Source organism: Lipophrys pholis (genome assembly GCF_963383615.2).
Source record: "Lipophrys pholis genome assembly, chromosome: 13".
Taxonomy (NCBI): Eukaryota; Metazoa; Chordata; class Actinopteri; order Blenniiformes; family Blenniidae; genus Lipophrys; species Lipophrys pholis.
The window spans coordinates 24004599-24032348 of record NC_137632.1 but is presented as its reverse complement, the minus strand read 5'-3'; the positions used below and the strand labels follow the sequence as shown (position 1 = coordinate 24032348).

Sequence of the window (27750 nt, the reverse complement as noted above, 5' to 3'; positions counted from 1 at the left end):
GGCCTGGAATTCCCCATTTGCCACCGCGGAGCGTGTCGGTGCGTCAGCTGGTGTGTGAGAGAGAGAGGGAGAGAGAGAGAGAGAGAGAAAGAGAGAGAGAGAGAGAGAGAGAGAGAGAGAGAGAGAGAGAGAGAGAGAGAGAGAGAGAGAGAGAGAGAGAGAGAGAGAGAGAGAGAGAGAGAGAGAGAGAGTGAGAGAGAGAGAGAGAGAGAGAGAGAGAGAGAGTGAGAGAGAAGGGCGTGTGATATACGATTGCTGTGTCACGATCCACATGTGACGACCGTCCTCACCGACCCGAGCATCCACACTCGAGAGAGAGAGAGAGAGAGAGAGAGAGAGAGGAGGAGACAGAGGGAGGAGAGAGCAGCGCTCAATCAGTGTGTGTGAGAGAGAGAGAGCGAGAGAGAGAGAGAAAGAGGTAGAAACAAGAGGAGAGAGGAGCCGGCTGGGGAACAATACTTAGACAACAAACCCAGCGTTGCGTGCAGGACGTCAGCCTCTCTGGATACCTCCACTGTCTCTTCAAGGTAAGACCGCCGGGCTCTGGATCAACACATCTACTAAACCTGCACCCCGGGGGGGGTTCGAGGCGAGGGGGATGGGGGGGGGGGGGGAGTCGTCCCTTCTTATCTTTACCTCCACTTCACTGCAAATCCATCAGATCGTGATGCACATTCTGCCAGACTTAGAGCGACACTTTAGTCCACTTCTCAGCTGCTCCTTCTGCGAAAACGGGAAGTTTCCTGCAAGTGGCTGCGTTTAGGTCTCGGCGTGTTTTGGGAGGAAACACGTTTAATCTTGGCGCCGATGGATTTACTAACCAGGCTCCGACGGCGAGGCGGCGAGAGAGAGAGAGAGAGAGAGAGAGAGAGAGAGAGAGAGGAGAGAGAGAGAGAGAGAGAGAGAGTGCACCAGGTAAACTAGTGGTGCCAGTAACTTTCTTATACGTAGCGATACGTCATGTGCAGGTGTGTAGGTTAGTGAGCGTTTGATCGACTTGTGATGGACCCCGAGGAGATGATGACAGATTGAATAGACTCTGTGGTAGGTGAGGAGGAGGAGGAGGAGGAGGAAGAGGAGGAACAGAGGAGCTTCAAGAAACAGACGAGGAGAAAATGAAGTGTCTGCGGAAGAGACGATGAAAGAGGGAAGAGGAACAGCACCGGGTGGGAGGAAGAACGAGTGAGGTGCGAACCGGAGAAAGATAGGAGAAGATCGGAGAAACAGAATGAAATGGAGACGTGTGAGAGAGGTGGAGAAGAAGAGGGCTGGAGGAGGTGAGAGAAAGACAGACTGACCCAAGAGGGAAGGAGGGGAGAGATCGAGACATCACCTCCAGCCACCTCCTCTCCGCACGTCTGGTGACACCAGCTGAGAAACAGTTTGGACGACGGTCTCTCCTTTCGCCGCGCTGAGTAGAAGTCCGAAACCCGCTGGAGGACGGAAGAGGACGAGGGCGACGAAGAGGAGTAGGAGGTGTGTTTGAAACGTTGCACATTCGGCCAGGTGCAGATAGACAGCAATGCTCTGGCAGAGCGGCGTGCGCTTGGTTTTTGGTGTCTCATGTTTCACACACACGCACACACACACACACACATACACACACACACTGGGGCCCATTGTGAGTGTATTTATTTGGACAGTGTTGAAGCTGCGATAGGAGAGTCCACGATGTCTCGCCGCCGCAGGAATGTGCTCCTGACAAATGGATGCTCCTCACGGAGCGCCGGGGCCGTTGAGAGGATCCTGAACGCCACCCTGCCAGACAAGCATGCGACAGATATCTGCTGCCCCGAGAAAAACCCCGGTTCCCAAACACGCCTACGACTCCTCCTCGCTCCGTCCTCGGGCTCCAGGAGCTGAACTGGTCTAGTTTCCTGTGCCTCCTTTAGCTCCCCACATTCCCAGCCTTTGCTGTCGCCTCCTCCGAGGATGGAGGGGAGGTGGATTCAAGGTGCGACGAGCGCAATAAATCGGAGAATATTCGTCCTTTTCCGTCGCCGTTTTCTTCGGAGTTCCTGGGAATCCGAAAGCCAACATGAAAGCTTAGCCGCGGCGCACTCGGCCGCTCGCCATTGGCTGCATGCTGCTCTCAAATCCACACTGTTTGTCTTATCTTTACCAGGGGGGATATATTTAGTGAGGAGCTTAGCTTTTAGGAGAGTGGCGCGTGGGGAGGGTGTGTGTGTGTGTGTGTGTGTGTGTGTGTGTGTGTGTGTGTGTGTGTGTGTGTGTGTGTGTGTGTGTGTGAGGGTGAGGGTGAGGAAGAGTAAGTTTGTGTGTGCCTTTTGAGAGCTGGCGTCAGTAGATGGTGGAAGAGCTTGGCACTCTGCATGCCAAACTGTGTGTGTGTGTGTGTGTGTGTGTGTGTGTGTGTGTGTGTGTGTGTGTGTGTGTGTGTGTGTGTGTGTGTGTGTGTGTGTGTGTGTGTGTGTGTGTGTGTGTGTGTGTGTGTGTGTGTGTGTGTGAGACATATACTGTATATGTGTGGAGGACGGGTCCATGAGTCCCACACACACACACACACACACACCCTCCCCCCTTGCGCTGCAGTCAGGAATCTGCCCTTTAGTTTATTAAAAGCTGGTGAAACAATGGAGGGGGTGAGGTGGAGGAGGACGAGGGCAGGTGGGGAAGTGGATAGAAAATCATGACGTAAACTCCGGCGCTGGAGCAGAGGATCACAGAGGAGAGTGACGGTGTAACTGGAAAGAGGATGAGGGGCACTGGAAGTCCCCCCTGAACCCCCCCCCCTCTACCTGTCATTTCACCCCGGCGCCCCCTTCCTTCTGCGGTGGTCTTCTGATGCACCTGTTGCCTGGCCGCCTGACGGAGCAGGTCATTGCCACCGCAGACAGATCAGTCCCTGGACATTCACCCGGCATGGAGCCTGACTCACCCGGCGGAGGATCCCTCTGGCTCGGGTGTAGGCACACACCAGCATCCCTGAGCAGCCCTGCCAAGCCCGGGGGGGGGGGGGTCGCGACCCCCTTTAAAGTTAATAATGAATCCCGTCCTTGAAAATAGCTTACTGGAGTCAGCCTATGACACTCAGGCCCCGCCCCTTTTCCTCCATCGCCAGTCAGCACAGAGCACAGCTGGCAGACCTACCTGTGATTGGCAAGGTTGAGCGTCATGATTGTGGCCTTACCGCATTGCACCTCTTTTTTTTTTTTTTTAAATCTCAGCCAGTTAACATTAACATACTCTAGCCAGATAGGTTATGGTAATGATAAATAAGGGAAAGTTCTTATTTACTGGCACTGCCACTTCAGACGATGAGGTCACGACGGATTAATTCGGCAAAGTGAGAACGCCACACGTGCTTTCCTGTCCCACAGAGTACACATGATGTATTTCATGACTGCTTCCAGCTTTTGGGATTCAGAGATGAGTGAAAGTATGTGGTGATGTGTGACAGCGAGAAGCTTCGACATGGCCGTGTGACAAAGTGTCTCAGGTCACAAGTTTCTCCCAACAGAGGTCGAGCACCCGGCATGTCAGTCATGACTATTAGTGTGAATGGATGATTGTAACCAACGCATGTGAGAAGGCTGAATTGGTCAGATGTACTTTATAAGTGAAGTCCAACACCATTCACTATAGAAGTGTGATCTTAATATGTATAACTTGCATTTCACAGAACTTGTTGGGCTTAATTATCTTCACCAACAAAGTTGGCCAAGATGGTTATTAATGGTCTTTTTATTTATTGGTTTGTATCTATGTCTGTATTTTACCAACTTTTCGCAAAAACTATTCACCTGAATTGCATGAAAAATTCAAGGATGATTTGAAATCATCCAAGAACCAATCCATTAGAAAACTGTGAAGAAAAAATGTCCCATACAAAGCTGATGAGAGAGGCACCTCATGGAGGAGATCAAAGGATATCAGCGTCTGTTGCCATGGAGACGCTCCCTGCATTAACATCGGTATGAGCTAACGGCTATCCTGCGATACTAACTCAGTTCCACAAACAAATGTGACGTTGGTGAAGGTCTGCGCTCTACCAAGTTTAGTTCTAGTTTATAGTTTGAATTTGTTCTTCTTTTTTTTCAGTCACATTAACTTTTGAAAAATCTACTATTAAAATCCAGGTGTAGAAATCTACTTAATTAGTTAAGATTTAATAAATAATTTGTGCTTTAATTATATAAATTGTATAAAAATATCTAAGATTCATTGATGTTCTCCTGAATAGGAATAGAAATCATTCTGAATTTTATATTTAATATTTATTCACGTTTTTGTTTTAAACTTCTAATTTGGTAAATATAATGTAGTTTAAGGTTCCATTTTACACACTAAATGTGATGGAATGAGAATGTTGGGCCACGAGGTGGCGCTGTTTTTTGTGTTTGTAATGAAACCACACATACACACACGCAGCAGAGAACAATCCGTTCTACACATTAGCAATGGGAGAACACAGATATTCTAGTGGACAGACGACCAAGTTGGATTGTTATTACTGTGACTGTCAAAATAAAACTAGAACCAAACTCGGTAGAGCGCAGACCTTCGCCACCGCCACATTTGTTTGCGTAATTAAGTTAGCATCCCTAGCATGCCAGCTGTTAACTCATATCGACGTTAATGCAGGGAGCGTCTCCATGGCAACAGACGCTGATCTCCTTTGATCCCCATGAGGTCCCTCTCTCAAATGCTTTGTATGGGACATTTTTGGGGAATTTCTTTAGGGATTTATTTGGAAACAGTTAGCCGTTAACGTCCCAAAATCTGATTGATTGGTTCTTGGATGATGACAAATCATCCCTGAAGATTTCATGCAATTCGGGTGAGTGGTCACAGTCTCAACCAAAAGCACAACCGTCTCGCCCAAACTTTAATTGGCGAAGGTAAATAGTCGACTATAAAACTACCAAGTCCCAGGATAGTATGGACTGGGAGTCATGACACTAGAGGAAACGCTGTTTTTATTGTCCATCTACTGAGCAGAACAATATTTTCATTGCTTTTCCTCTTCAAACGTGTAAAAGGGGTCTAAATATATATTTTTTCATGTTTTTTCTCCACATTGTAACTATGAAACTTGAAATAAGCACGCCAAAGCCCCGGCTCGAACCTAAATTCTATTCAGATTTATTTTTATTCCTCTAATAATGATTCTTATCATGATGTAGACTCAGAAATTAACAATGACAGGATAAGTGGTGTTGCTGGGAGAAGTTGACTCTTTCACATTGACCTGAAGTTGATGTCCGTTTTTCTGCTTTTGCTTAAAGCCCCAGAAGCAGCAGGAAAACCATCATGAGACCTTCACACCACCGAATATACACATGAGAGAGAGAGAGAGAGAGAGAGAGAGAGAGAGAGAGAGAGAGAGAGAGAGAGAGAGAGAGAGAGAGAGAGAGAGAGAGAGAGAGAGAGAGAGAGAGAGAGAGAGAGAGAAAACCCATAAGCGAGGTGGGCAGGGGATATTTATACACGCACCCCACTGGCTTCAACAAAACATGTGAAGTTCTGCTCTGCACAACATATGGCTGCTACATTTGGGAAGCTCCATGTGTCACTTCTCAGAACAGATTTGGAGAAAATGTCATTGTTTCACTTATACTTCTTAAAACAAAAGTCTTCATTATGAATTTTTTATTTTTTTTTGCACCTCAGATCTTTTGGCTGTTGCGTCAGCGTGAAGCAAAAAAGACACTCGAGCAGAGTCTTACGGATCAATCTGTTCCTTCTAAATAAAGATCTTCATCCGTTTGTTTGTTCACTGTAACCAAAAAGATGAAGCGGTTCGACTTTGCTTTACAGACACGGACGCTCTATCCCGGCATTTCAGAGCTGACGGTCAGCAATGAAGGGAGAGCGGAATCTTCTTACCGCGAGGCGGGAGTGTGAATCACTAAACCTCCAGGGTTCGGTCTGCCATGCAAACCCTAGATTTTAAAAACAATCTCAAATGTTCAAGACATTATTTCACAGCTGTCTACTTTAATGTTAGGCCCAAAGGAAAGGGATGCACTGATACCAGTTTCGACACTCGTCAACGCTCCCCGATACAACAAGTATTACGTGTCTTTATCTGTCAGCAGCAGGAGAGAGGACGAGCGATGTCGTGGTTTGGAGATTCCTTAATATTAATGAGAATGACAAACACAAATGACTGTAAATTATGTTCTGACAAAATATTAAGAGGAGGAGAGAGAAAGTTGGCACAACACCAGCAACTTCATCACCACCAACTTAAACAGCAGAGATATTTGGACCAGCTGATCAATGTTGCTCAGTAGTTTAACAGCTCCGAGCCGCGCTACATGCTACATGCTACATGCTACATGCTGAAAAAGTTTCGGGGTTCACACACTGAGTAGTCGCCCATGTGAAAGCCCTGGTCACGCTGTTTATTGAGCCTGGAGCTGACAGAATTCATTCATTCATTAATTTATTCATTCACAGACTGGGAGGAGCTTCTGCCAACGGGCAAAGGGCCACTTTCTTTATAGTTGATCCATAAAAAAAAAAAGTTATTCCAGCACTTTGTTTTTAATGGTTTGTAATTTGTTTATCCAAGGTTCACCTTAGATAGTGAAGCGACTCAAATCGTTCCCATTGGAAAACACACTTGACACACACACACACACACACACACACACACACACACACACACACACACACACACACACACACACACACACACACACACACACACACACACACATACACACACACACACACACCCACACACACACAGAGGTACGGCTGCAGTCTGGGTGAAGGAAGGGGAACGTCTTTCCCACCGAAACGTCTGAGAGAGACATCGCAATATCTCCAGTCCTTAAGCCTTGAATCACTGTCTCATAACTCCCCAAATCCAAAAAGCTCCAGACCAGAAGGACTTTGGTATGTAAAGAGGCTTTTTTCCCCGCTATGTGCCTCGGCTCCCCACATGTTCCTCTACCCATGTTGGATCTTTTCGCTGCTTAAGTTTTCTGCCCCTCGGCGATGCTGCTAAAGTTGTGTCTCCCAAAAAATATGAGGGTGGAATTTGCTTAATTTGATTTGCTGCATGACAGATGATATGTCTTTTAATAAGCAGTAAATAGCAGATCTGGAGATCGATCTGAAGTTACATGTAATGTATGCTGCGTAATATTTTCAGCGGTCGTCCGGGGCCTCCAGCTTCAGGTTTTCTAATTAGTTTTTGAGTACTGGGAATTCCACAGATTGGTTTGGATTGTTCGGGATTGTTTTGCCAAATCATTTGAAGTTGTAATTTGTTTGCGGGAAAGCGGGGACGTGGACATACTCTGCGGATCCGTGTAGCTGTACCCTCTACCTGGAAGGAGACTCGGGGAGGTTTCGAGACATTCGCCGGTTCAGTCGTGGCCCTAATAACTGAAACCAGGCATGTCGGGTCGGTCCAGCCTTGAATTTCTCCACATGTTGAAGCAATCTGTACACTTGTAGTTACAACAAGACTTCTGATTTGATGAGTTTGGAGCCTTTGTTTATCATTTTTTTTTCTTAAGAGACATTCTGAAAATGCCGCAAATAACAAAGTACGGATTAGAAAAATGTAAAAATGCCACAATTTGACAAGATTTTTCTGTAAAAAGCAAAATTTGAGAACATGATTTACTAAAGCTCTGTACTTGTATGTTTTTTGTGGTTGTATTTCCACATTGTGAGCTCGCTGAAGACCTATCGCGTGTTCGAAAACCAACAATCTGAACTTTCGAAAAGGTGGTCTAGTTAAAACAAACCTTGCTGGAGTTGCTCTGTTAATGCGGCCCATTAGTGGAAGTGTAAACACAGTCCTCTGAACCCTGGAGCGCAGCTCGCAGCTGGTGGAAGGCTATTTGAAACGTCGATCAGCTTTCAGTAAAAATCTTGCTTTCTTTAATCACTAATTACGTTTGTGCGGAATTGTTTTGCTCCAACGTCAAAAATTCCACTTGGAAAGAAACAACGTTCGGGAGTGACAGACTTGATTAGCGTGATGCTCGCTGCGTTGGTTTTACATGAACCGTTTCTGAGCTGCTGATAGTTTTGTCCTGCTCGCCGAGTGGACTGTTAGCATTAGCATTAGCCACAGCGTCTTCCCTCCACTGACATTACAATTATAGAGCATCTTCCTCCTCTAACATCCAGATTATAGAGCATCTTCCACCAGATTACAGAACATCTTAAATAAAGATTAAAGTGGTTGAATCTTCACAGTATCTAGTCGAGTACCGTCAAGTGAAGATTAGTGAAATGTCGTCTAAACCGGAGTTCAAATGTCTTTGAAAAGAAATGGTGAAGGTCGAGAAGCCTCATAAAATGAGCAAACACTGCTTACATTTGCAAAATTAAGCTCCAAAAGCTCTGAGAGACGAGTTGGCAAAAGTCAGGAAGCGGTCCTGTGGTGCCAAATGTCCTGCTGTCATCAGTGTACTCAGCTGGAATACAATGTTGTTAGTAATGATTTCCATTGTGTTTAATTAAATCTTGTTGTTACTGATCAACGGGCTACATTTTCAATCTGTTTAAAATTCATGAAGGCAATCCCCATCTCAATCTTGTCCCCCCGTATCTCGACGCTGCCGCTGTTTTCTTGGCTGCCTGTTTTTGGACACGCTTCAAACGGATTCAGGACGTCTCCCGTCTCCCTGTCTGGCCTGACGGATCGGACCACACTCGCCTCCGTCGCTGCGAGAACAGATTAACTCCACTGCTTTGAATCAGCTGCCGTCTGGCCACTGTTTTCTGTCGCATTACCTCATGCACCGTATCCCCACGCCGACCGATCCCTGGCGTCGGGGCCAAGGTCTTAGCAATGCGAGAAACAGGTACCCTGGAGCCCTGATGGACGTTTGTGTACCTAAAATGTAGCTGGAACCATGACCTCCTGTTTCCCGTCCCGGACCACACGTAATACGTCAAATTAAAGTCTGACTTTCTTTTAACAGAGATAAGATGGCTTTATATTCCAGAAAAAAAAGTCCCTCGGTTTTGTCAGACGGAAAATCTGACTGTCTTGGTGGAGGTTTTATTGGACGGAGCCCGGCAGCAGTCATCAGGCGAAGCTGTTTACTTTATTGGAGGTGAAGTTTCATGGGTAATTCGGAATGAGTGCACGCTCTCCGCTGCCAACTGCACTGCATTTTGTAATGAAAACAAGAAGGACCCAAGGTGACACGGTGGGTTTGGATCCAGCATGGCTCCCAGACACACTCGCTGTGGATCTGACGTCACGGCCGAGCCGCACCGGCGCTCAAAGACAGTCGGTTGAAGGAGTCAACAAAGAAGTGGTGGAGAAGGGAGGGTGTAGGTTGAAGTTTTTAGAGTGGAGAGTCGTTGCTGTCGTCTGAGAGACGAGCTCAGGTTGATTGGATGACGGGGCCGATTCCAGACGATAGATCCTGGAAAGAGGCTGAGCTTTTAGATTTGCAGGTTGTTGGACGCTGCGGAGGAGGGTTGGAGGAGGATTCAGCTGCTTTTTCGTGGACGTTCAAGGCTGCATAAATCCGTGCACGACTGGTGAGAGCGAGACTGCTCCAAACCTCCTGACTTTTAGGATTAGTCCTTCAGCTTCGAGCAGACAGGCTGTGACGCAGCTTCACTCAGAGCTGTAATGAACTGACTCAGTATTTCTACACATGTTGACCTCATGGTCCAAAGCGTCAGGATGTGATTTGTTATGAAAGCAGATTGAAAGGATATCCGACGAAAGAGCTGTAAGTAGATAGTGAGTAAAATGAATTAGAAAATTATTTTAAGAATTTAACATCTTCTCCTCTCCTGGTACTGAGAGGAGCGTCAGGACCTGTGTTGCGCCCCGACGTTTCAATAAACCCAGTTAGCAAAACGACCAGTGTGCGCAAAGCAGCGTATGTAAACAACAACGGGAGGGTTTACAGCCGACGAAATAATTAAATATTGCGGGCAAGTCAAGAGTGACGATCGTCACTACCAATCAGCAGACGGCTGTGTGGTCGGTCCTCTTTATGAGAGCTGTTCCTCAGTGCTAGGTACCTCAACGGAGGGGTGACAAAAAGTCGTAACCGGTGGTTAAATTTTTTTCCGTACCACAGCATACGAACACCGTATCTCTAACCTCTAACCCTAACCCCAACCTTAATCTTAACGGTTACCCTAACCTTAACTATAACCCTAAGCCCTGACCTTAACACTCAGAGTAATCGTAAAGGTAATCCTAACCCTAAGGTTAACAACAGGATCCTAACCCGAACAGCATTTCTATTACAATTTCATCACACTCTGATCCACAATGCCTGGATATACTTTGATTTTCTCTAAAATTTACAAAAATGTTGTACAATGAGTTGGCGCTTGTGCCCACCCCCCTTTTTTTTTTTTTCCACAAGATAAGTCCAACTTATAAGATCTGGCAGTTCTTCAATACCACTGGGTGTTTTTGACAGCAGTAATAAACACTCGCTACAAAATGTTTGACATATTGGTGAATTGAATCATGTATGCCAAAGTCCTGGGGGGCCACTAAAATAACTTGCATTTGAACAAAAAGCTGTATCGGTTTTGTGTGAGTGTAAATGGAGCCTAGAGTTCTGATTACAGGAAGTCCACATGCCAGATCCCGTCAGTGGTGACAGGACAGGAGAAAACGGGTTAAATCAAATAAAGATTAGTTACATTAGTTAAAAATTATGATTTCTTGGAAACAAAATAAGGTCGTAGACATCAACAGCTTTCAGGACTCGAAGTAGCCAAAAAGACAGTACTTACGCTGCGCGGCCACGTCACTGTAAGGGGTGTCCCTGCCTGCATATCAGCGCGGTTAGATCAGCGCTGCCTCAGCTGTCCAACGACAATCAATCGAAAAGTCATCGCTCGTGTAAAAAAAAAAAAGTGTTAGGGCGGGAATATCAGGAGGAAAAAGTTAATTTCTGATGAGGGACGACAGAAATGGCTATCGGTCAAAATGACAACACTTGGTGTGTCCTGGTTACCAAGCAGATTGCTGTTGACTATATCTGTCTTGTTTTTAGCTTCGTGCGGCCAGAACCTGCTGCCTCCTCGGCGAAAACACAGGTTTTATGAGGATTTGTAATTTATGAGGGAAGACGTTGGGATGTTGTTGTTTTTTTCTTTGTCTGACCACAAATACTGTCTCATTGTTGTATTTCATCCCAATTGATTCGACATGTTTTCACTTTATTAAAATAGCATTTCGTGGATTGCTGCAATCACATATGCTTTCTATTTCTGAAAAACAAAAAACAAAAAAAACAACTTAATGTATCACTTAACTGTTATTGGCAACTGTCGCCGGGCTCCAATCCAACAAGACTTGAAAAGATGAAGAAATCTACCACATCTGCAGATTTGACAGGGAGATTTCTAACCAGAGCAGAAAAGTCAGGGGGGCACAGCACACGAGTAGTGGAGTGTGGTGTGTTCCACACAGCTGTACGTCGGTTTGGTTTGTGGTGGTCAGTTGATGTTCTGGCACTAGTGGTCGTCTTGTGCACAGGGCAATATGGCGTACCGACAGAGTTGGACGAGGGATCGAACAGCCTCGAGAGTAAGTCAGCATGTGGGGGTATGGTGCTGAGTCTCAAGATTTGGCAAATTTTTATATAAGATGGAATCGTCCTGGGAGTGATCCCAGGAGTGTGGATGGAGGCAGGTTACACCCTGGGAAAGTCACCAGTCCATCACATAAATCTATTTTAAAATTCTAAAGAGTTATCGCCTCACATATAGACATAACGCCTGATTTACCCAGATTCTTTATGAATTGTACTAAATTGCACATTCAAAAAAATATATGAGTCGTGCTGCTAATTTATCTTGAATAAGAATTCTGTGCTTTGGACTCAGATGGATATAAAATCATTTTTGTGTTGGACTTACTTTTAATTAAATTTTTTTATTTCATTTCAATTCAATTCAGTTTTATTTTTGTAGCGCCCACGGTGACAGAAAAAATAACAAATCCACATGAGCAAGTAGTGTTGTGAAATTAATGAATAACAATAAATGAACTGTTCTTACTATATTGTGGGGCTGGGCAATTTGGCCTAAAAAAAATAATATATATGATTTTTTTTAAAGAGAAATTTGAGTTTTAATTTTTTTTTTCAATGCCCTTAAAAATGAATGCAGACTTAAGATATATTGTCAAAAGTGCAACTTTATTGCTGTGATTGTCCTCAGCGTTAAAATGCATATAAACAATCCCAAACGAAACAGTAAATGAGGCTCTGTCGTTCAACAAATTCAAGCTTTAACCCGGGTTTAAGCAAAAGTGCAACAGCAACTCTGGAAATCCACAAGGACTGGTAGAACGGAACGCAAAAGATTCCGAAAAACTGAGGGGAGAAAAAAACTCTAATTTGCAAAATAAAAATCGTTTTTAGCTACAAATTCGATAAATCGATGAAATCTTTTTTCCCCCCAGCCCTACTTTATTGAAAGTTAAAGATTCCGTTATAGACGAACGTTCAAAATATTGTCAATAAAAACATCTAAGCAGAACTGCACTTCCTGTCTTTCAACAAAACAAAAGCGTATATATGTACGTCCGGTTGTCACATTTACACGGACATAAAAAAAATAATGTCCTCTTCACACACAACTGAACAAATGCCTTAAACTGAACAATGAATTAATACATTTCAACACCTAAAGCAATACTATTCACAACAAATTTGATTTGACAGGACAAAACCTGCAGAACCAGACTGAGGTGGAGAACCAACACAAAAATGTAGAGATTGATGATTTTATGGAAGAAGCTATCAAACATATCGGACTTTCACATCAAAATAAATCTAAATTTGGTCAGAAAATACAGAAAACTCAATTTTGTTCTGATATTAGTGACGCTTATGGTATAAAATTAACATAAAAAACCCCAAAGGGCATTTTTACAAATGTTCCCACATGTTAAACTATAGCTAACTATAGTAACTATAGCTGAACCGCCGCAGTTCGAAAGCTCATACTCATACAAAATGAAGAATACAACATTAAATTACATTTCAAGATGGTTAAAAAAAAAAGAAAGGTTATATAAAGATCCTGCCTGTATACTGGATCCTCGTGAAAGTGCACCACACAGGTTGACTGCAAAAATCAGCATACGTTGATATATGTTGCTCCGGAAGTAAGTGGAAATCAAGCTATATGGTTGTTTGAGTGTGTGTGGGTGTGTTACTGTTTTCTACATCAGTTAAATATGCAGCAACATTGAGATTCTTGACCCACATGGTAAAAGTATTTTTCTCAACCCTGTTTTTAATCCTCCTGAGGGAAGAATCGGACTCTTTTGTTTGTTGCTCAATGCACTCCTTCTTTTTTAAAGTCCTCTTAAGTCGATACTGGAGAAGCTGAACGCAGCCACTCAAAACAAAACTGAAATGAAAAGAAACGTGCCAGAAAACCAAAGATATCCCAAGATATTCTCAGAGTCCGTGGAGTCTGGTTAACGAGACGACGTGTGGATTTGGGGAATTGGAATTGAATTAATCTGCCCGTTATATTCTTCTAGTCAAAGTCCTTCTATTTAATTTGATGTGTAACGTCAAAATACTTTTACATGATGAGTAAATTAGATTTATTTATGTAGTGTGTTTCCGCCATAAGTCGCGTTCACGCACAGATGAAGATGGCTGCTTTGCGAGATGTTTGATTTCTATTGGGAGCAGTTTTGCGTTTTTGTTTCAAAACACGGTCGCATTTATATGGCAACATTTTAAAAATGGCAGAAACGCTAAAAACTTTGTAGTGAGCATACAAGGCCATGAGTTGCCACTGTTAGTTGTTTTAAAAAATGGCAAATAAGATTGTTATTTTGGTGACTGTGTACTACGAAACTACCAGGAGACACGACGGAGGAAACATTGTTCTGATTGTCTCTACTGAGCATGTGCAGTACAACTATAGCTATTTACTATGACCGCATTGCGAATCCGCAGTAAAGTTGCACATCCCTCATTTCGACAGAGTCAGAGCATTTAAAAAAAAAGCTGCATTTTCAGTGGCTCTTGTCACGTAAACTTACACCCAAAACGCAATAAAGAGTTTTCGTTTTCACCTTAAAATGTTGTTTAAAAAGGGCCAAAGACATTAATTCTTCCTCACCCAGGTGTATCTGCACTGTCGAAAACCTACTGTGTTTTGTTTTTGGAGACATTTTCTTGCTCTGTGGTGCTGTAGCAGCATTCTGTTGTCGTACAGTGACGTCTAGTGGTCACAGATGGTATTGACTGCTTCTTCATGTAAGTTGCATGACCTGCCAAATAACTCCAAAAAGTGTGACTTACAGTCAGTGATGCCGGCAACGCGTTACTCTCATATGACCATTTTTTTTTTCAGTAAGGAGTAATCTAACGTGTTACTATTTCCAAATCAGTAATCAGATTAAAATTACTTATCCGAGGCACTGTGCGTTAAAGTTGTAACGTCCTGCAGGATATTGGAAAGGGAGACAAGTTTTATTACTGAACAGAACCAGACTGCTCCACATACACACACACACACACACACACACACACACACACACACACACACACACACACGGTATTGTCGGAAGCTGCAGAAAGAAAATAAAAAGTAACTTGTAATCTAACTTAATTACCTTTAAAAGCAAGTAATCAGTAAACTAAGTTACTTTCTAAATGAGGAGCTAGTAAACAGTAATTGGATTACTTGTTCAAGGTAACTGTGGCAACACTGCTCATAGTACAGAAGATGTAGTAGTAGGTCGATGATGCTTACGATTCCCGGATCTGTGAGCCATAGTTTTGGTGTCGTGGGACTTCAGGTATCATGATTTGTTTCCACAGTCCAATGATGTGTTTGGACATTGTAGAAGGACAGATTTGTTACCAGGGTCACACAGTGGTGAAGTTATTAGCACTCTCGGGTCACAGTGACAATTTTCCCAGTTCTGGGTTTGTGTCCAACAGATTAAAAACCAAAATTGCAGGTCAGGTTAAGTTGTGTCTCTATGTCGGATTTAGAACGTCTGCTTTCGCCTGTATTCTGCTCACCATGACTCGGGAAAAGAGGCTATTTAACAACAGAAGTTGACTCCTGTAAAAAGGAAACTTCAAGGCCCTTCACCATGTGTTTCACTTTTCAGGGCCTTTTGTTCTCCAACCAACTTCCAACCTTTAGTGCCACTGGATGCGTCTCGTAAAAAAAAAAAATAAATAAAATCGCTCTTTGTTCCCTCCGACCTGCACGGCTGGATCAGTATCGACTCCTTCTCACGCGCTCGCTGTATGCCGAGCGTCTGGAGCGCGTCGCGCCGAGGACGGGCGCGGCGACGGCGCTGATGGCGATACCAGCAGCTGCGGCGCGGCGAGCGGCCAGGTACGGGCTGGCAGGCCTGGAGGTGCTGATGGGCGCTGGCTCCGAGGAGCCCCGGCCGTCTGCAGCACATGTTCCAGGGCCCGACCCAGCATCTCGGGGCGTATTTACTTTAACAGGCCAATTTATTCGTCTATCTCTCTCCGGAGAGATGTCCAGGTTAAATGGTTCCCCGAACGAGCAGCCGGAGTGGCGGCGGGGAGGTGTGCACGGATTCCTGTCGCTTTCAGAAGAGGAAATCAGTGCAGCTTCGAGCTTTCACTCAAAAATGATGATGATGATGATGATGATGATGATGATGATGTGCGTTTTTTCTTTCACTCAAATTTATTGCCGAATAATTGATTCTGCTTTTCTCTTCAAGCATGTAAAAATGAACAAGCGCCATTAAGATGATTTGCAACCCGTCTGGTATAAAATATCGAGTTAGCGAGGCTTACAAGTATTTGCACATATTTAAATTCCTTAAACTCAGTTGAGAGCCAGGAGGACGGCGTAAGACCGGGAATAAGACGGAGATCCTCCGCAGGGATACAGGACATGTAGTTTAGTGAAACAGTAACATTTGGGACAGTGGTTTTGGATGAAGCGAATGCTAAAGCTAATTAGTGAGCAGGAAATAGAAGCCGCAGCTTTTTAGTTGTTTTCATGTAAACAAACCCAGTTAACAGTTCAGGAATTGTAACTTATGTCCCGCTTACGCGAGAATGAAGACGCATCGTTTTTGAGTTTTTTCATTTTAAAAAAGCTTCACGTTTACATGGCAACCTTTTGAAAACGACAGCTTTTGTTGAAAATGAGAAACAAAATGTTCACTCACCAAACACTGGAAACAGAACTCATTGTGAAGATAAATTAAAACCTGCGTTTATTCTCACTCACAGAATTTCTTTTTTTTTACATTTATAAAGGCAGGAAAATGTAAATTATATCTAATATTTCATTAAAGCATGTTTTTCTCTCTTAACTTACATTTGATGTGTTTGAGATAAAGGACATAAACAATTATTATCCATTTTTTATTTTATGATGAAACAATATTGATAAATAGATATTTCCTAATAAAAAATGGAAACATGTTTAAATGTAAAGAAAAAAAAACGTTGAAGTTACATTTCCTAAATCTGCCATTGCTGCATGTTATTAGATATTTATATGGAGCTCCTTAACCTCTAACGTATTTTTTACTCAGCCAAACTAAATGAGGAAACTATATCAGTTAACTTTAAACGTTAACAGTGTGTGTGTGTGTGTGTGTGTGTGTGTGTGTGTGTGTGTGTGTGTGTGTGTGTGTGTGTGTGTGTGTGTGTGTGTGTGTGTGTGTGTGTGTGTGTGTGTGTGTGTGTGTGTGTAAAAATGCATTTAGGAAACTACAAAAATGTAAGTTTATCTATATCTGACTTCTTTTGAAATGTTTGTCAATCATTAAGTAATCAGTAATCATTTTTAATAACTTGGAGAGAAAATGTTGATTGACACTTTATTTTATGTTATTTCCGCTTATTTCCAGAGGTGGAAAAATACTCATACTTTACTTATGTAGCAGTCGAGATGTTAGTAATAGAAATAAAGATTTGAAGATTTTGGAAGTTGTTGCAAAAGCCTGCGACGCCACATTAGTGCAGAACGCAGCTGATTGCTGTATGTTTGAGTCGAGAAGAAGTCAATTTCTGTTTTATTTAGTTTTTTTAGCACAAATTTGAAAACACTGTGCACAAACTAAGTGCTTTTTTTTATGGGCAGCCTGGGCGCAGCAGTCCAGCAATCAACACATAGTTCCACACAGAGCAGGTCAACACTAATAATCTCCCTCAGTTTATATGCTTCTTTCTCACTCCCTGACCCCACATGTCCACACACCTAATTCACAACACATTGCTCTGCAGCGAGCCCGCCGAGCTCCCGCTGAACACAAACCCTATTGTCAGGGTGGCTGTAAAACCGTGAAGCCGGAGGAAAAAAGAAAAGAAAAGAAAAAAAAAATGTAAATACATGTGAAAATATGCGGCGGGACTGGCAGTCATGGGAGGGCTCGTTGGGAGAGCGATTTGTTTTAATGAAAAAGTCATTCCTGGGTAGAGGAAAGGGCCTGGCTGCAGGCTGTTTGTGCATGGATTAAGTTTCTCCCGCTGTAATAAAAGCACCGGGACTTATGTGTCTCCAAGTGTGTGTGTGCTGTGTGTGGGTGAACCGCGCAGGCGCAGTCGGCAGCCAGGTTTGGAGACCCACGCACTCCCAACAGTCAATCATTTAAAATCTGTGAGAAACTGTGGAGGTCGATTCATCCGCACGATATAGGGTTTCCCATCGACGGACAAACAACTAATCGACAAAACATACAAGCGGCGTTGTGCAGGTCACTGGAAATTACTACTTGATTGGTGTTACGTAGAGTAACTAAGTAGATTATTATGTTTCCATTAAGAACTTGTTCTTTTGTATGCAGCTCAGGGTGGCAGGTTACTGAGACTTATCCAAACCACACACACACGTGCATGTAGAAAATTATACATGACTAGAACTGTCAGTCGGTAGAGCGCAAACTTTCCCCAACGCCACATTTGTCACCATGGAAACCAGTGGATTTCTTATTAGATTCACCACAGCACTCCTTCCATCATTTGTCATGGCCGTTTGAATTGCTTAATGTTATCACTGTTGCTGTACACACATTTTGCAATGTGACCCCCCCTCCACCCCGACCTTTGACCCCCAGCCACTAACCAGGGTAATGATGTATCATGTGTCACGTCAGGACAGAGAATTGAAAACGGAATATTTTGGCCTGAGTTTGACATCAATCGGATTAAAAAGGACCGCATTATGATGAAAAGTACGGTTTTGACCTTTTCGTGACCGAGACTTTGACCTTTGACCCAATCGCTCTCAAAATGTAATTGCTTGGTCCTTGGATGATGACAAATCATCTCTGAAAAGTTAATTCGGGTTAATAGTTTGTGCGAAAAGTTGGTAAAATACAAACAAAGAAACAAATAAATAAAAAGTAAATAAATAAATGCGAACAAAAACATTTCGAAGAGTTCCACCTTGGGAGCTGTTTTCAAAAAGAAGTGTTTTCAGTGACTTCGAGCCTCTAAAACACAACCAAAGTTTTCCATTTTCACTGATTGTGTGCAGAACAACTATTTACTGCTGCTGTGGTGCGCATGACCAGGAAAAGTTTAGTTTTCCTCCAATTCCGCCGAGACGTGCCATTTACAAAAAGTTCCACCCTGGGAGCCGTTTTCAAAAAGTTCCATTTTCAGTGACTTTGAGCCCTGTTGTCATGTAAATGGACCCCCCCAAAATACAAACGTTTTAACTTTAATTACCTCCGTCAATGAATGTTGGGGCCAAGGTTGTGTTTTGGTATATATATAAATATAATATATATATATATATATATATATATATATATATATATATATATATATATATATATATATATATATATATATATATATATATATATATATATATATATTTATTTATATTTATATATATATATATATATATATATATTCTAGTTGCTCTTGTGAAAAATAAGCATACAGAGACACGCTCCGGCTGATATTCTACATAATAGTTCATCTTTCATGTTAAGTCGGGACTATTGAGCCACAGTAAATTGATCAGTAAAATATTTATTCAAAGACAACGACTCTGGACGATGCTAAAGCTAAAGCTGAAGAAATTGTGATTCAGCAGGACGGAGGGTAAAAGCAGCTCGTGCTGCTGCCAAGAGTTGTTGTCTTCTACGAACACGCTGCTTTGTAACATTTCTCACCTTTTATCCGTTTCCACTGACGCCTCCCTGTTTGTCCTGCTCCTCCAGGCGATGACGGATTGAGACGGAGGAGGATGGAGCGGCCCCATGAAGCAACCCTCCTTCCACGGCTCCTCATGCAGCCTGCTGACTTCCTGAAGCGTCCATAAGAGCGAAGGGAAGACGCCCCCCTCCTCCACCACGCCCCCACCACCACCACCACCACCACCCCGCCACACAGCTTCTGCGAGAGAAAGCCAGCCAGGACGTGACGTGGTGGAAAATCCCCTGAGGATCCAGAGCCCCGGGGCGGCCCCATCATGAGAGCTTTCACCCCTGGAGGACCGCCGTCCGGCCTCCTGTTGGTCCTCATGTGCTGCTGCCCCCTGCTGGGCCTGGTCCAGTCCGCCGGCAGCAACAAGGCCAGCGAGAATGGACACCCGCACCTGGGCGATGCCGACCCAGAGCGCTGCATGAGGCACCACTTCGTGGAGACCATCACACACCCCATTTATAAATGCAACTCCAAGGTAAAGAAGAAACACACACAAGGTGACATTACTCACAAATCAAACCCTATATAGTGTCATCGGGGGTTTAGCCAATCCCAATCAAGGTCGGCCCTCCCTTTGACTCCTCCCACAATTAGTCTGCTCTGGCACATGGCACCACGAGAGGAAGTACTTCCTCCTCTTCCCAAGATGGGAAGATGTGTGGGCGGAGCCAGTCCAGCTCACACAGACACAGCAGATTCTGAATGTAGCTCCTATGAGCCAATATTCAAATGGAGGAAAATCAAGGAGAAGCAATAAACCTTGAATAGAATGTTTTTCTGGACCAATGAGATTATTTGAAAGTCTTGAAAAGCTGGATAATAGGACTCCTTTAACAACGGGAGCACACAGAGATTCTCACACAGACAGACGGCCAGAATATGGACTGGGAGTCACGACGCTCCACATGTTTGGCCCGTGTTTGCGCGAATCTGAAAGTTTTCCGCCAAACGAGCGCCGCACCTCCGTCATCCCTCACTCCCCTCGTTGTCTCTCCCCATCTCTCCTCTCCTCCCGTCGCTCTCTCTCCGCCGGGCCCCTGGCAGGGGCAGGACGCAGCCGGGGCGGACGGCGAGTCCCAGCTGAGGCGCAGAATGTGTGCGCGGCGTGGCCGCCGTCCAGCGCCGCGCACACTAACGCGCCGATCCCCGAGCAGCCGAGCGTGACTCGTCTGAATGATGGAGAGGAGCAGATAAAGACGAGCGGTGGAACGACCGAGCGAGGGAGGCAGAGCTGTGTGAGATGGATGACTCTGTACACGAAGGCCTGGAGGACTTCTTGGCGAGTCGCTCTGGGTTTTTTTTTCTCCTTCGCGTCTCAGAGTTTTTTTTTCGGGGGGATAAATAGTTTCCTGAACGTTTGTAGCAAAATAATCAAGAACTTTTTAACTCAAACAAGCGTGCGACGAGTACAGTGAGACAGGCCGCGTCTCAATTAACAACAATTCATGGTGATCAATCTTCTGCAGAGGACTGGAGCCTTTTCCAGCTGTCTGTGTGTGAAGGGTAGAAGTTTAAAAAAGAAAAAAACTTTTTATAAATTGTGTCAGTTTAAACAAGGACAGGGTATTTCCTTCACTCATTATTGTCATTTTAAAATCAAAAAATGGTTTAATATATAACTACAGATTAAGACCAAACACATTTTATTGAGGGGCCACATCTACACCAATTTCTCTTTGAGTGAGCCAGAGCGGTAAAATAGTGCCTCAATGACATGTAAATTTAAACTTTGTTGTGACGTAGATTATACGCGATGAAAATGTCTATATTTTCAGCAAAACCAAAGAATTACTAGAAAAAATTACTCCAATCTCAACATGAAGCCAATTTTTATGAAACTTTCTGGTGCAAAATACCATCAAATGTCCAGAAAACTTCTCCTGCAGCTGTTGCATTATGGGTGTTTTTTCAAACTCACCATGACAACTTTGCTTTGATGCTAATGCTAGTGAGCTATCTTTCATAGCAGCATCATTGATATCTCAGCTCGGGTCTCAAGTGGCGTATTGTGTCGCTCGTCTTAAGAAATTAGTTTTTTTTAAAAATTCATTTTTTCTTTTAATTGTTTTTTATAATTTTCTTGGTGGGTTGGCCGCATTAGAGTCTCTTGCGGTCCAGTTTTGGGCCATGGCTCTTCTGTTTGACTCCCCCATCTTAAGAAATAATATTAATAATTAAAAATATGATGTAAAAGGAATAAAAATTAATTTTGTTTAAAGTTAAATACTTTTCTAATTGTAAACAATGTCCGTTTACATGGAAAAGGCATAAATGCTGAAAACAATGTAGTTAGCATGTTGGATCACTAGTGGGTGCTGTTTTCTGTTTTTGTAATGAAACCACACATAAACACACACAAGCAGCAGAGAACAATGAGCTCTAAACATTAACAATGTTTGTACACGGACATCCTAGTGGACAGACGACCAAATTGGATTGTTATGAATGTGACTGTCAAAATAAAACTCGCACATCTTTCTTGTGAAGTGCGATGCTAACTGCTGACCCTCCGCGCCACGTTTGGTTTATTTGCTCCTATGATCCAATATTCAAATGGGGGAAAATCAAGGAAAAGCAATCAACTTTGAATACAACGTTTTTGGACCAATGGGACGATGTGACAGTGTTGAAAAGCTGGACAAAATGACCTCATTAGGGATCCCAGTGTCTCCGTGTAAATGATGTCCTATTGGTCTGGTTGGAGCTAGCTATAGCACAGCTAGCAGGTTTACATCCGAATGAGTCCATTCGTCTTGTTCTGATTGAGTTTTCACTGAAGACAGCTCAACACAAAGGAGAAATGCTTCAGAAACGGTTTGAACACAACAACCAGCTTCAGTTGTTGATTTAGCGTCTGAACTGATCAGATTTCAATCAATCAAGCATCTGTGGGATGTGCAGGACACCAAGTCTGGTCAACTTCTCGGACTTTAATGAACCTCCAAAGAAATGACAAATAAAGAAAATATCAACTTGCATAATAACTTTTATTTCGTGTCGGGCTCCATTGGCCATTTTTGCACAAATTATTACGTTAAATCTCTTTAAGCCTCAACTTTCTTTCACATGCAAGTTGGATCTGAAACGTGAGGTATTTTTTTATGGAACAAAATGCCACACTAATGAGGTGGAGCTCTGAAAAACTCCCATATGGTTTATAATCTCACCGTCGGTGTGGAGCTGAAGGATCGGCCGGATTCCAGCGCACACCTTCAGAATATGAAGCAGGTGGTCGAAATGTGCGGACGAAGCGTCGATCCGCTGACTTTGCACGTAAAGTTCAGAGTCCATGTCACAGAAAGTGTAACTCAGCCTGTGAAAACACTCGTATAACATCCTCTGCTGCTCCGGGGGGAGGAGGAAATCAACCGGGGGGATTGTATCGTGGTTTTCTTGGCTGGAATCTGGAGTCTCAGAACTGTGAACGAAATGGGATTAGGTCTGATTTTTATTGCTTCTCCAGCTTAGAAAAACACTGTAATTAAATCACTAATTCAACTTGTTATTTCCTTTCAGCAGTGTTGAATACTCACAGGTAGCATTGGCAGCTTTCAGGCCTGAGCTGGTTTTTATCCTGATTCACATTTACATAGTTAAGAAAATAGAACATGGAACTTATTATTGAAATACATTGCTAATATTATTCTTCTGCTATATTTTTAGTCATTAACATGTTTTTGTCTCTTAACTTCATAAGGATATCATGATATGTTCAAGATCTATTACATGAAAAAATATTCAAAAATGGAGAAATAAAATTAAAAAAAAAATGAATAAAACTACTCTTAATAAAAATAGAAATATGTTTAAACATGAAGGAATTGAAAAGATTTCGAAAATAAATTTAAAATGTTGGGAACATTTTTTTTAAAATCTTCGGTCAAAAGGTTTCAGTAAAAGTCAAAAAGTACAAAAATGTTGAAATGTTTTCCAAAAAAAAAAGACTGAAATGTAAACTTGTGAAATACGTGAAAACGTTGACAATAAATACAAACTTTTTGACGTGTAGAAAAAGATTTAAATGAAGTATGAATAGGAAAAAGGAAAAGAAAATGGCGGAGTATGAATGACTGAGAATAAAGTCGGAATATTGAGAATGAAGTGAAAAAATTAAAAACTAAATTGTTGGTGAACATCTGAATTTATTGACAAAAGTTGAAATCTTAGAATTACAGAAAGTTTGAATGATAAAAGGATGTTGACGATAAATTCAAAACGTTGATCCTTTTGTTTTATTTGACAAATATCAACAATCAGAAAGAAATGTTGAATTGTTATGATTTCACAAATATTTACAGTGACTTTAAAATGTTGTGGAAATTGTTGGAAATGTTTGAAAAACAAAATCACACGTTCCGATATGTTGAGAACTGTTAAAAATCCAGCTTGAGAAACCAGAACAATATTCAGATTAAAGTTGAAAATTCTGCAGATTTCCAGGATGAAACGTGAACATTTGATCTGAACACATAAAAACTCCAAAACAATCGTCCGGCAGGTATTTTGTCTCTGTGTGTGATAATACTGGATGTAGGTTACAGCAATACGTCTTGTTACTTTTAATACTGACAATGTAATCAAATTACTCTGACAAACTTACACTTTAGCAGCTCTTTGAAAAGGAGACCGGGGGATTTTTTATTTTTACACAGTTAATTCTGGATATTAATACCACTCTCCTCCAGTGAGTCACTTCTGTATCGGACACATTGTAAAGGAAATGCTCATGAATGGCGGCGGTGGCGGGTGGGGATGGGGGGGTGGGGGGATGGGGCGTGGGGGCGCTAAACAGAGGAGGCCAGCGTTTGATGCTCTGATCTCCAGCCTGGACAAAGACAAATGGTCTTAAAGTGGCGACAATGGTCCTGATGTCTGAGTATGTGTGTGTGTGTGTGTGTGTGTGTGTGTGTGTGTGTGTGTGTGTGTGTGTGTGTGTGTGTGTGTGTGTGTGTGTGTGTGTGTGTGTGTGTGTGTGTGTGCGTGTGTGTGCGTGTGTGTGTGTGGGTGTGTGTCACCCTGCCGTGGCCCCAGACAGGCTTTTGTTGGAGTGGGTACACGGGTGGCGACACGCAGCAGCTGACAGAAGGACGTGACACGGGAGTCTGTTTAGGGAGGCGGCGGGAATGTGGCGTCCCTCCGAAGGAATGCCACTCCAATGGCCGCGACACTAATCAGGCCGCCGCGGGCGTGCGTGTGCGAGCCGGCCGCCGGGGCTCCGTGCAGGTCGACGCCATCCCTACATCATTTTCTACACCGTTTTCAAGCGTTTTTCCGATTTCAAGTGAAAACATGAAATTTTCGTTCTGTTTTGTTTGTCCGTTTCCATGACGACGGTGCTGGGAGCCATTGAAAATGCAACTTTTTGAAAATGATAATAATAGTAACAATAACAATAACAACAACAATAATAATAATAATAATGATAATAATAATAATAATAATAATAATAATAATAATAATAATAATAATAATAATAATAATAATGATAATAATAATAATAATACTTTTATTTATAATGCACTTTACATTTAAACAATCTTAAAGTGCCACCGAGGGAAATAAAAGGGCGGGGACTCACAGTGTGGAACTTTTCAAAAATACTCTATCTCCGTGGAAACGGGCAAAAATTTAACTTTTCTAAAGCGCTCTGACTCCGTTTCCATGGAAACAAGTGAAAATGTAAGTTTTTATAAACACTCCGGACACTCCGTCTCCTTCTAGATACGGGGATAACACAACTTTTCTGAAACTTTGCTGGCAGTCATGCACCACCACCGTTTGCCTCCAGAGTGACCTCTAACCCCGCGACCCTCTCTGTGATGTCACTTAACAATAACATGGCGAACTGCCTGCTCCAGGTGGAGCTGCAGAAGCTGCTGATGTTTGTCGCTTTAATAAGGCCGCATTGTGGATTTCTTGAACGCAAGGATTTTTGCATTAAGGAGTTATAGCGCCACCTAAAAGCCTGGCATATGTACTACATCTTTTTCAGTCATTTTCATGATCTTGTGCGGATGGAAACATTTTTATGTTCTTGCTCGTGTGGACAGTCCCCATAGAAACAGTCCAACTTGGTCGTGTGTCCACTAGAATGTCCGCGTTCTCACAAGAGTGTATTGTTCTCTGCAGTGTGTGTGTGTGTGTGTGTGTGTGTGTGTGTGTGTGTGTGTGTGTGTGTGTGTGTGTGTGTGTGTGTGTGTGTGTGTGTGTGTGCGTGTGTGTGGTTTCTGTACAAAGCCAAACTACCAAACCAACTCAAGCTATCTACATTGTTTTTCACCGTTACCACCGTTGCCTTGTAAACGGACGTCGTTTTCAAAACGTTGCCATTTAAACGTGAAACTTTCTTGAGATGAAAATGCGAAGACGGCGCGTTATCGCTTGAAGCGTCGCGGTGTGAACGAGGGTCTCACTCAGATAAACTCCCTGCTGGGCGCTTGGCCTCGGAGCTGTGAAGGAATGCGGCGCTGCTCTCGGCGCTATCTCCTCTCCTGCAGGTGCGAGGCCGAAGACATCGGGCGGCCGAGCAGAAACAAACCGACAAAACACTGTCCTCATTGTGCTCGCAGGAACGGCCCGAAGGTCACCGGGAAAAAAAACCCCAAAAAAACCGGAATGAATGAGTGAACTGTGTCTTCTTAACTCCTTCGCCGTCTTGTCTTGCAGATGGTGTTGCTGGCGCGTTGCGAGGGCCACTGCAGCCACACGACCCGCTCCGACCCGCTCATCTCCTTCAGCTCCGTGCTCAAGCAGCCCTTCAAGAGCACCTGCTCCTGCTGCCGGCCGCACACCTCCAAGCTGAAGGCGGTGAGGCTGCGCTGCGCCGGCGGGACCCGCATCACGGCCACTTACCGATACATCCTCGCCTGCAACTGCGAGGAGTGCAGCTGAGCCGGCCCCTCCCTCGCAGACCCCCCTATCCCCCATCCCCCACCCCCCACCACCCCCAGACTCTCAGGAGCTGGCGTTGTTCTTGGCCTTGGACCCTTCCTCCAAAGCCGTCCAGAGTGCTTCACTTGATTATTGGATCAGGAAATTGCCCCAGAGATGCTGGCTGTTGACTTGGGAGTGACGGTCTGCAGCAACCGGATCAGCCTTAAAATTCGACTCGCGGGACGCAGACGGAACACGCTATAACGCCGTCTCCGTTCAAATCGAGTGCATACGAAGCAGATTTCTGGGGGGGTGAGGGGTGGCCAGACACCGCAAAGTGCTGCTCCCAGCGGCCGCCCGGAGAACCCTCCACGCTCATTACTGGCCTCCGCAATTCATAACACACACTCGGCAACCCGCGGTACGAGAGCTCTGCAGCAAATATCTGCGGCGGCGGTGGCTTCCTCCCAGCGCCATAAAACACTCCACGGCACGGATCCGACAACAAAACAACACGGCTCGTTGAGAAGCAGCATGGGAAAGGACAGGTTGGACATGTGGTGGATCTATAGACGAGCACCTGCGCCGTGTTTACTCACCCTATAACATTTTACACACTCCCCGCAGACTTTCATCTCGCCGTGTAAAACACGACCGGCACTGACAGGAGAGCTCATCAAGTGGACTATAAAACAGAAGTGGAGGAGCGTGTTAAAAGGAGTCCCGGGGGGATTCGGGCAGATCGAGGGTGGGGGTGGGTGGGGGGGGTGGGGGGCTTGGCTGGTGCCGACGATCAATAGACTGCCAGGAGTTTGTTTTTTTTTTGTTTTTTTTCAAATGTAATCTATTTGTCTTCGTCACGTTCCTGTCAACGTTATCGTAACAGCAGCTACTCTCCGCCAAAACCGCCGCTTCTCGCCTGTCGTGTATCGTTACTAACGACACATCCGCCGCCGTGACTCGCAGGAAATACGCTTCTCAAAACAGCCTGCAAAACTTTTCCCTCGTGGTGAAAACAAAAACCTTCAGAACCCCCTCGTGTAATTCGCTCTGTGTGTGTGTGTGTGTGTGTGTGTGTGTGTGTGTGTGTGTGTGTGTGTGTGTGTGTGTGTGTGTGTGTCTCAGGTGCGAACTCGCTGACCTCCAAAAGTTTGTCTTCATTGTCCAAAATGTGGTTTTTCTATTATTAAAGCTCCATTTTTCTTTTTTTTTTTTTTCACAAAGCAGAAAGCATTCAGAGCGTGCGTTCGCAGACACATTCATTTCATGGAAGTAAATAAAGACGCTAAAAACACTTCAGCAAACTGCATTGTTTCACTCTGGGTTCATGTAAAGAGGTACAACATCAAAGATTCAACAGTTTATTGCTCTTTTTAGAAGGTTGTGTTTTTGTCTTCATGTGTTTATTGCTTTGTGTGTAAGTATTTTACCAACTTTCCGCAAAAAATACTCACTCGAATTGCATGAAATTTTCAGGGATGATTTGTCATCATCCAAGGACCAATTGATTAGATTGTGGGATGTTAGCGGCTAACAGTTTCCAAATAAAACCCAAAACACTGTGGAAAAATGTCCCATACAAAGCGGATGAGCGAGGCGCCATATGGAGGGTATCAAAGGAGATCAGCGCCTGTTGCCATGGAGACGCTCCCTGCTCAGTGTTTCACACAGTGACGTTGCTACCTGACCTACCTCGTTAACATCAATATGAGCTAACGGCTATCATGTTAGCGATGCTAAC

General features: G+C 43.7%; 1 protein-coding gene across 1 annotated transcript; it reads left to right on the top strand.

Moving 5' to 3' along the window:
• Window positions 1–376: 376 nt before the first annotated feature.
• On the top strand, window positions 377–27307 carry ndp (norrin cystine knot growth factor NDP). Its single transcript, XM_080478100.1, has 3 exons — window positions 377–527; window positions 19151–19611; window positions 25803–27307. Exons 2-3 carry the CDS (start codon window positions 19402–19404, stop codon window positions 26025–26027), a joined length of 435 nt encoding a protein of 144 aa, XP_080334226.1. The 5' UTR covers window positions 377–527; window positions 19151–19401; the 3' UTR covers window positions 26028–27307.
• The last annotated feature ends 443 nt before the right edge of the window (window positions 27308–27750 follow it).